The sequence below is a fragment of the Parasteatoda tepidariorum genome, chromosome 6 (genome assembly GCF_982258835.1).
Source record: "Parasteatoda tepidariorum strain Cologne lab strain chromosome 6, Ptep-v5.0, whole genome shotgun sequence".
NCBI classification, from domain to species: Eukaryota; Metazoa; Arthropoda; class Arachnida; order Araneae; family Theridiidae; genus Parasteatoda; species Parasteatoda tepidariorum.
This window is the reverse complement of record NC_141760.1, coordinates 16,308,616-16,319,292: the sequence shown is the minus strand read 5'-3', so window position 1 is coordinate 16,319,292 and position 10,677 is coordinate 16,308,616. Positions and strand designations below refer to the sequence as shown.

The 10,677-nt window shown below is 31.5% G+C and overlaps 1 protein-coding gene across 1 annotated transcript; it reads right to left on the bottom strand.

The window, feature by feature from the left end:
- Positions 1 to 238: 238 nt before the first annotated feature.
- Positions 239 to 608, bottom strand: LOC147807627 (uncharacterized). The gene has a single exon (XM_087166605.1). It carries the CDS (start codon positions 456 to 458, stop codon positions 249 to 251), a length of 210 nt encoding a protein of 69 aa, XP_087022731.1. The 5' UTR covers positions 459 to 608; the 3' UTR covers positions 239 to 248.
- Positions 609 to 10,677: the final 10,069 nt, after the last annotated feature.

Genomic DNA, 10,677 nt, shown 5'->3' with positions numbered 1-10,677 from the left:
AACAGACTGTCGAGCCAGAGCCTTTACAGCACATATACCTTGATGACTTCCATGAAGCTCAGAGAGAACATACTTTCTGAATTTTTGAGGCACAAAAATCCTACCACCACGAAAAATTAGACCATCTTCCACAGACAGTTCTGCACGACACAACCAGAAAGGCCGTATTTCTTCAGTAACAGTCTTAGGCCAACCTTGAAGTATATACTTTTCACTTGCGCCAAAACATGATCTGATTGCAATTCTCTTTAGCAGTGATATCTGGTAATTGGACTCTCGTCCATGGCTTCCAATAATAAGACAATATCTGCTGGCTTGGGCAGATCTGAACAAGTAGTTGGTAAGGGCAGTCTGCTGCAGGCATCAGCATTACCATGGGAACTACCCTTACGGTACACAATATGATATGAGTATGCCGATAAAATAAGAGCCCATCTTTGTATACGAGAAGCTGCCATAGTTGGAACAGGCTTACTCTCAGAAAACAAACTGACTAAAGGCTGGTGATCTGTAACCAATGTGAAAGCTCTCCCCAATAAGTATTTTCGGTAACGAGTGACACCAAAAATTAAAGCTAAAGCTTCTCTTTCAATTTGACTGTAATTTCGCTCTGCTTTGATGAGCGAGCGAGAAGCAAAAGCTATGAAGCGATCACCTGAATCTGATGGATGTGACAAGACTGCTCCTACTCCATATGGACTAGCATCACATTCCAAATGCAACTCCTTGCCTTCGTCAAAATGGACTAACAATGATGAAGCTGTCAGTTTCTGCTTTGCTTCGCAAAAAGCTTCTTTTTCTAGTTCAGTCCATTGCCATGGTTGATTCTTATTCAATAGTCTATACAACGGTGCCAACATTGATGATATATTTGGAAGAAATTTAGCATAGTATGTGAGAAGACCTATAAAAGATCTTAACTCATCTACATTCGTAGGCTCTGGAGCATTCTTTATAGCATCTATTTTGGTCTGCACTGGATGCAAACCATCCTTGCCAATACGATGGCCCAAGTATTCAACTGAGGACTGCATAAACGAGCACTTGGATGGATGAAGCTTAATACCAGCCTCTTGCAAAGTAGAGAGGACGTTCTTCAAATTCTGCAGGTGTTCTTCCTCAGAGTCTCCTGTTACAAGTAGGTCATCTAGGTAGCATCGAGTATTTTTAAGCCTTTGAAGCAACTTGTCCATCTCTCTTTGGAATACTGCAGGAGCTGAGGCCACACCAAATGCCAAACGGGCATATCTAAACAATCCCCGATGAGTATTAATCACCAACAACTCTTTAGATGGCTCATCCAGTTCCAATTGGCAGTATGCGTCAGATAAGTCAATTTTTGAAAACATCACTCCCCCTGAAAGGCTAGCAAATAAATCCTCGATATTTGGCAATGGATATTGCTCAAGATCTGTCGCAAAGTTTACTGTCAGCTTAAAGTCCCCACAGAGGCGAATTTTCCCATTAGCCTTCAGAACTGGAACCACGGGTGTAGCCCAATTCGAAGATGATACTGACTCGAGTACACCAAGCTGCAACAATCGGTCAATCTCGTCCTCTATCTTTTTCTTGTAAGCATAAGGTACAGGGCGAGCTTTATAAAATCTTGGCTGAACAGACTCTTTCCTGTTCAAATGAACCTTCACCTCTTTCAACTTTCCTAAACCAACAGAAAACAGTTCTTTATGCTCATTCAAAATAGACTGCAGAATCATGTCAGACTGAGTAGAATGGATTAAATTGGTAGACATTGACTGTTTGATGTCATTTAGAACACCAAGTTTACCAATCCAGTCCCTGCCCATCAATGTAACAGAACATTGATCAACCACCAATATAGGTAGCTTTACACACTTTGTTTTGTATGTGACATTAACATCCATGATGCCAGAAATTTTTAAGCTGTGTTTAGTGAACGATCTTAGTTTAACGTTCGTCTCCTGCAACGGAGGTAAAACTTTGCTCTTTTCTGCATAAACAGAAAAAGCCTTGATAGAAAAAGGAGCACCAGTGTCCACTTCCATGTTCAATGGCACACTTTCTATTTCTACACGCACCTTACAGGGTGGAGGAGTATCGTGCAAGGTACTTAATGTAAATGCATCATACGTATCACACGCAGCAGATTCAGGTACCACCTGATGCACTTTACTGCCGTAACCTTTACCTCTTTTCTTTCTTGCAGGTGCCTTTTTTACTGCCTGACACATCTTGGCTATATGCCCAGTCTTACTACAAGAGTGGCACTTACTCTTACTAAATTTACAATTTGGAGATTTATGACCTTTTTCTCCACAAGAGTAACATGTTAATGAAGAAAAATCATCACTTTCCTGTTTCTTCGAATGCTTCAATAACAGCACGTCTGCCGGTAATGTTTTATCTCTGCGTAGATCAGAAGCATTTCTTGCTGTAGCTTCCATCGATAATGATACTTCTGCAGCCCTTTCAAAGGTTATGCAGCGGCTGCTGCTTTTGAGCCAATTTCATGCTAAACGCCGAAATGTGGCAAACTTACGTCACCAGTTGGCGATAAGGACAATCACGATTGCAGACCTAACTGCACCTGTTTTTCTTCTCAGTTCGGTCTGTGACGACGCCTGTGTATGTTACTGGGACAACCTGTCCGCCACGATGTTTAATCTAGAATTAACTAACTTGTAACCTTAATTGTTATCCTTTTATTAAATTTATTATTATTTGATTATGGCTGGCATTCTGTTAACTAATCGTGCTAATTGTTTCTATTCCTTAATCAACTTAATTATTCATTTTAGATCATCTCTCTATTTGAATATTATGTTTTTATTTTAGGAGTCGCGTTAACTTCCACGTGTCTCCTCAGTTAGATCCCTTTCTGACAACAGCTTCTTTTGAGTAGCCACATCTCCAATTCCGCAGACCAGTCGCTCGTAACATCTGAGACAACGTGGCGCCAAAATTGCAATTTCTCGCCAAACTTCGAAGCTCTGCCACAAAAATTGCAACCGATTCACCAGGCTTCCTTACCCTGCAATTGAAGCGAAATCGTTGCACAATTTCGGATGGCGGCGGTTCAAAATGTTCTTGCAACACTTTCAAGATTTGGTCCAATGATTTGCTAGTAGGTAATTTAGGTGCCAGCAGGTTTTTTAGCAAACTGTACGTAGCACTTCCCACTACAGAGAGGAATCTCTTGCGCTCATCATTGTTCACTTCATTAGCAATGAAATACTGTATAAGTCTTTCTGAATACTCACAAAAAGATTCTTTACCAGCTTCGAACTCACCTAACGCTCCGAAATGTGCCATAGTGCACGCGAGTAGTCAGCGCCAAATTAGGCCTAACTCACTTCGTTCGATAAACTAACTCCTAAATCCGCTCGTCGCCACTGAAATATCTTAGGTTCATGATAGGAGTAGTATGGGAAAGGATGAGAAACATACATAAGGAATTATATAAGTTTTTTATTACATTTAACATTATGCATTTCTATCGGCTGCGCTGTCAACAACCGGCAAGCTACACGCATTGATCCATAGATGTTCTGGGCTGTTGCCAGTTGGCATACACAACTATTGCAAAGCATTTACAAGTGGAAGTTGCAGTATATAACAATCAGTAATCAACCAATTGCACTGATACAGACTAAATAACTTAATCAATAAACTCGTATTTTTTATAGTCTTCAGTATCTTTGATATGCATAAATAATCTAATATATATTCTCTAACCCATCGACGATAACGCTAACCGCTTGTATTCCGGCGCTCCATCGTGTTTCAGATTCACGTTTGGCAGTTTTTGTCAAAGCATTTTTTAATAATTCCCAACGGAACGTTGAACGTGAGAAAAAGAGATATATGTTTTCAATTATTCCAAAACATGTCACAACGATCGGATCTTGTTTAGCTGCAGTAACTCCTACTAAATTCAATGAATGGTTATCACAATTTACAAATAATGCTTTATGATTTTTTTCCATTATTCCTCAAAAAAGATTCTTTGATGGAAATTTTTTTATTGATAAAATCAACATACCTAACTACGTGGGACATTTGCTCTCGATAAGAGATATCAGGAGTATAAAACAAGCGAGAGAAATAACAAGTGTAAGTTACATTGCGTTTATAGAAATAAAAATAAATAGTGTTCTGAAAGAAAGAATGTTTGTACTTTTTACACTGCAAATATTTATTATAACGTATTATTTTATCAGACAAATCAAGAAAGAAGATAATTTATGAAACCACGCAGCGTTGATGCCATAAGGAAGTGCTGACAGACAAAGGTCGAGTCAGCCCTGCCAATAGAAAAGGCATGCCATTTTTATTATGAATATATTATTACAGTTTGATTTAGAACACTAATATAATAGCCTTCCTTTTTTTCCTTTTTATTTACGAATTAACATTTATTATATTACACTGGCACTAAATTTAAAATATATTTTCCAGAAATCAATTATAATAAAAATTATCCAGCAATTTTTTGTTTTGCGGACCATTTGGCGCCCCTTTGTGAGCAGCGCCCGGGGCATGATCCCCCCCCCCCCTCCTCACTACGCCACTGCAAAGAATTTATAAGTGAATTAGAGGAACGATATCCCGCAGTGAATAAAACAGCAATACGCTTATTTTGCATTTCAGAACTTTTATAAGAATTCGTCATCTAAATTTAAGTCGCCCATCTACTTCAAAAAAAAAAAAAAAAAAAAAAAAAAAAAAAAAGGCAGACGAAAAAAATTACAAAATGAATAAGTCAAGGAAAATAAAAACTTAAATGAAGAAGGAGCCACACTTAATGAATGGAAGGAGCCACGCTTAAATGAAGAAGGCCGACATATATAGATAATTAATAGTTAAAATTCTCCTAGTTCCATGACGTAGTTTTTTAATGTAGTTATTCTAAATATTTATTATTTTTTTAATTATAGTATAATTATTTTTTTAATGTAATTATATTCTTTTAAACTTAAATATCTATAACCAATTGTAAAATTTTCATTATTTTTATAAACCAAAATTATTATTTTGTTAGAATAATTAGCGTTTAAGGTTGTTGTTTCCTTATAAACAAATTGCCGTTAGCAGCATATTTTAAAATCAAGATTCTAAATTTAACCAAGCTTTATAAATTATTATTATCGAACAATATGTAGGTAAAAAAGTATCGATATATGCATCAAATTTTTTTAATAATAGTTAAAGCTGTAAATTTTAAAATAAAGTATTTACAGCGTCATTTACGACAGCTATTAATTTAATATTTTGGCCAAGAAATTTTCTTAAACTAGGTTTTTGAAAAGAAATAATATGTTAATTGCATAAAAATTGAAAGCTAATATCAGGAAAAAGTCGAACTTATTTTTACAGAGAGAATTACAAAGTTTCCATAATATCTTTGCTTGCGATCTCCGAGATCTGTGTGCAGCGTGACGTCATGAGGAGGGAAATCATAGCTTCAGCTCTAAGAGCGGAATGAACTAGCCTTGGGGGATACTAGCCTCGATAATCTTTGTCTACGAAGTACTTCGTTTGGTTTGAATAAATTATCAAACCCAGCAGTAAACCGGCTATAATATCTAGTAAATATCTAGTAAACCGGCCATAATGATATTACAGTATCAACCAATCAAATGCCTCTATTTATTAAAAAGTCGGGCAGCTAAGCAACAGCGATTAAATATATTAAGATATTTGGTCAATTTAGGAATTGGTAACTGAGCGGAGTGAGCTTGACGCTAGCTTTTATCCATCAATCTTCTTATAACCCTATATTGATTGTGTGACCAAACTTTTTCGCCAAAGCAATTGGCGTTGTTTAAGGTGGTCCTAAAGCCCTATACCTGTAATGTTAAAAATCGCCGAACAGTTACACAGATTAAATAGCGTACTAAGGGTCTCGAAATTTTTCACGACATTTAAGAATCTTGTTAGCCAGAACCTAAAATGTTTATTTTTGGAAAATTAGGTTGTGAATTATTTTTAAAAGCATATAAAAGTTTTGTTACATTTTATTTTGTAGTTCTGGTTCTGGAAATTAGATGGCGCTACAAGGCTATGAGAAATGTGAATTTACCGCTAGTGAGGACAATTTGCGAAAAAAAGCACAAAATACTTATTTATATTCTCATTAATTGCAAATTCTTTTTGTTTTAGGTATTAATACAGATTGTTAGCTTTATTCCAATAGCAGTTTTAAAACATTTTAATCAGTATTTAATTTGTTTAACTGTTCGGGAGAAAAGTCACTAATTAATAATTTTTCCAGCATCGAAAATCAGAATATTTTGTTTTTTCAGTTGTTTACGAACGCGCTTGAAAGAGAGTTATTCAGGATTTAGCGACTAGCATCATCAATTTTAATGTTTACATTGATATCACGTAGCTTCCATTCATGTTGTTTCTTTACATTTAAGGGGTCACAGTACCCAAAAAATGACAAAAATACCAATTTTTTTTTTATTGCTTATAATAAAACTTTAAACAATTTCAAATGCACTGAAAAAAAATCATGTCTCTATCTACATTTTTGAAAAAGTTATGAATGATTTTAGATTGTAATAATACAGAATCTTGCTCTGCAGACAAACTTTAAAGGGCTTTTTCTCATAAATGATAATTTTGTGTTTTGATCTTGATTAAATCCCTAAGGAATTTTTTCTATTTAAGATAAAGCTTTGAAGTAAACTTTTTTGTCTTAAGTATAATACACTTATTTAAACTGTGCATGGAATAAGCATTTTATAAGGTATTACAATTTTTACAGCATGTTATATATACCTAACAGGAATTTTTACACTTTTTTATCTACTTTTTTACAAAATATTTTATAAAAAATACTCTAATTGATATATCAATAAATGAATGCACAAAATTGTTAAGAAGAATATAGTAAGCACTAAGAAAAAATTTTTTTGAAAAATAAGTTAAAATAAAAAAGCCTTAGGGATTTAAAAATTTTGAATTTTTTCAACTTTTTTTAAAATTTTAAAAAATTTAAACAGTTTAATTGTTTTTTGAAGATAAATTATTGATTATAAGTTAAATAAGCATGTAAAGCATCCTCAAAATGAATGATTATACCTTTATTTAAAGAAATTGTTGCAAAGGTACTGTAACCCCTTAAATTCGAAATAAAGTTGAACCAAAGAAAAATCGTTGGAAATCTAGATGCAAAGGTGTTAAAGCATCGTATTTCTTATGTTTAAAGTGTTAAAACTTTAGAGACATAAGAATAATTTAATCTACATACTCTGATGAAATTTCTGGCAAATGTCTCAAAATAAAATTATCTGCTAGTTAGTTTTACTAATATTTATACGCTACTAAAATATTTCTATCAAAATCGTTATATTTTCTAAACGAATAAGAGCTCAATATTTTTTTTGTTTTCTCAAGAATCGGAAGTTTAAAAAATTGTACTTAATGTGAGTACGTTCACAAAAAATAAATTTCAATCTTGCATTATTTGGAAATTATTATTATCAAATAAAATAGATGATCCTGTTAATTAATGATCTATTGTTAATAATTTTTTTAAAAAAATATATATAACGGTTAAAGTGTTAAATTCACTTTTTGTGTATTAAGTGTTGATGGCACTTGCGACATAACTGGAATTTCTCAAAAGAATTTTAAAATTTGCAAGCATTTTTTTTTCAAAAGCATCAACTAGAGTTTTGAGTACGGATAATTTAAATAAAAAATATAGCTTTACTTTTGAGTATTTTAATTATTCAAGAAGCAGTATTGTGATGGCACATTTTGCAATTTAAGAGAACTAAAATTTACAAATTTTATAAATATGATCTTTCTTTTTTTTCTCTCCTGAAAATAGCATGTTGAACTTTTGCTATTTATTTTAACTGCAACTAATTTTAACTAGAACCTGGTTACAGTGGTTTCACTCTTTTTATTTATTTGTTAATTTTATAACATAATTTAAAGTTAATTATAATAAAGAGTTGTTACCTTATGCATACACATACATTTATTAATTTTTTACCCATTTAAATTTTATTATATATAAATTATATTATATAGATGAATATTAGAAAAAATTTAAGAAATTTTGCATTAATAAAAAATTTTTAATTTATGATTATCATAACGAAAACTACAGTACGCCATGCTCCTGCATACATTCCTACTGCACCCTATTAAAAGAAATTTTCTACATAAACAAGGTATACACACTTCCTTTGAAATAATGGCATTGAGTAGAGTACACACTGTGTGATTTTTATGCCTCCAGCCCTTGGTTTTTTCAAATTAACCATGTTTATGATTATAAAAAATTTTTTGAAAGTATTTACATTTTTAAATGTAATATAGAAGATTTTTGTATAAGTATATCCTTCAAAATAAGTGACATTAAAGCAGTAGCATTTAATTGAATATATTAAAAATTTATGATTATTCTGTTTGCGCTTTTGAAATTTGAATAATACTTTTATTTTCGTCCAACTAAGATTATTAAAACCCTTTTATGTAAGATAGGTTAAATTTAATTATGTCAAATTAAAATTTGAATACCTTCAGTTTGAAAGCCTTTGTTTTTTATTAATATCAATTAATATTAAAACATGCAGTCTATAAATGTTGATTATTGCTTCAATTTTAAAATATCATTTTTTAAAAGAAACACAATTGTCTAATAATGACTGATGTTTCATAGTTTTGTTAAATGAATAGAATTGTATTATCATAGAATAATAGAATAAATAGAATTGTATTATCAGTGCTTTTGCAGATGACTTTTTTACCTTTTTTTTCATTCCATGTGATTAAGAAAATGTTTTAAAAAAGTTTATCTATTTTCGATAGTTTCGATTATATAACTTCAGTTTTATTCAGGATTGGCATGATTCTTTTTTTTCTTGAGACATTCATTTGAGAAAAAAAATTTTTTTTTAATGCAGAATTTATCCCTATATTCACAGTGTTGTCAAGTTTTTTAAAATTTTGATTTTATCAATATTAAAAGTCGTATCTAAAGTAACAAAAAGGAAAGAAATGTATCTAATTATGTTTAAAATTGACTGATAAATGTAAAAAGATACTAGTATTTGTAAATAAAAGCTCCATGAAACCATCAAATTGTACCATATATAAATAATAATGTAAAATAATTTGTTGTTTAATAACCATTATACATATTTAGTGTTGTTCATCTGATAGCAAAAACTTTAAAAATTCTGCAGCAGTTCGATCAAAGCCTAAGAGGTTTAAATTAACACTCTTTGCATTAGAATTCTGCAAATATTCTTTACTACTTTTTTCAAAATAATTTTATGTAGTGATATAGTTGAATAAAATGACCAATCTAAATCCTGTAAATGTTACTATACAAATAGTGACAAAGGTTAGGTTTTGGGTTCGAACTACGAAATTCTTTTTCGGTCTTCCAGTTTTTATATAATTTAAAATTTTACTTCCTTTGGCAATTTTTTTGCGTTTTTATTTTAAAGAAAACTTTATTCTTTTAAATGTAACAAAAGTTTTAAATGTAACCACTAATTAAGAAATGCAGTCCAGAAATATAGTTGAATTTTTTTTTTTTTTTTTTTTGTATTAGCTCAATTGACCATCAGAAACATTTTATTAAAATTATTTGCCATGGTAGATTGTTTTCACCTCTTATTCAAAATATTTACCTTATTTTTACCCAAAATGATGAGTTAAATTAAAATGTTTTCTTTAAATTAAAGGAATTGAGACCAAAAATATATGTTATATGGTTATGAAAATTATATTTCTAATCTCATTTCTTAGGATGTACTTTTTATGTCTTGATCAAAGTTGTAGCAATTGAACTGAAATTGTTGAAATTTTTTATTTTGATATTTAAATTGAAATTTTTTTTTGGGGGGGGGGGAATGATTATTTCTTAGCTTTGATGGATTCCCTCTCCATGAAATCTTCACTATTTTAGGAAACTTGTCTCTATTTATATTTTTACCTTAGGTTATGCAATTTGGAACTAAAATTATAAATTTTATTTTGGGTGTTTAATAACAGGCTTCAATCACAAAATTTATTAAAAACATGTGGTGTAACTACCAATATGATTATTAAACATCAATTCACTACACACAACCATGAACTTAATGCAACTCTCATGGCTAAAGTGCAAAACCTGGTGACCTTAATCCAGCTCTCCTGGTCTTTCACAAATACAGAGGGGATGAATTGTGGCGTAACTACCACTACTATTTTCTAACATCAATTCACTTATATATAATACATGATAACTTGATTCAATTTCTAGATACCTTTTGATAGATGAAGGTTGGCATTGTCTAATGGCTCGTTCACTGCAAAGTCTCTCTTTTCTTTTCTTTATTTATGGAGTACTCAAACCCAGTAAAATTTTAGGATATGGTTCAACTCTAATTCAAACATTCTTTACATCAGTAATAATCTTTTATTCCAGCTCAACATCGAAAACAAAAGTGGACCTCAAATTTATATTAATATAGTATTTGTTAAAATAAGTTTTGATTTTGATACTTTTTATACAATCCAAAAAGAGTTTTATTTTTTTTTTTTTAAGTAAAGGAAAATTGGTACTTCAAAAAAAAATTAAGACACGAAACAAACATATTGTTTTATTGATTTTCCGAATAATTTATTCCGTATTCGACGACATTTGCTGATCACCTAATTATTTATTTGGTTCGCATAATTGTG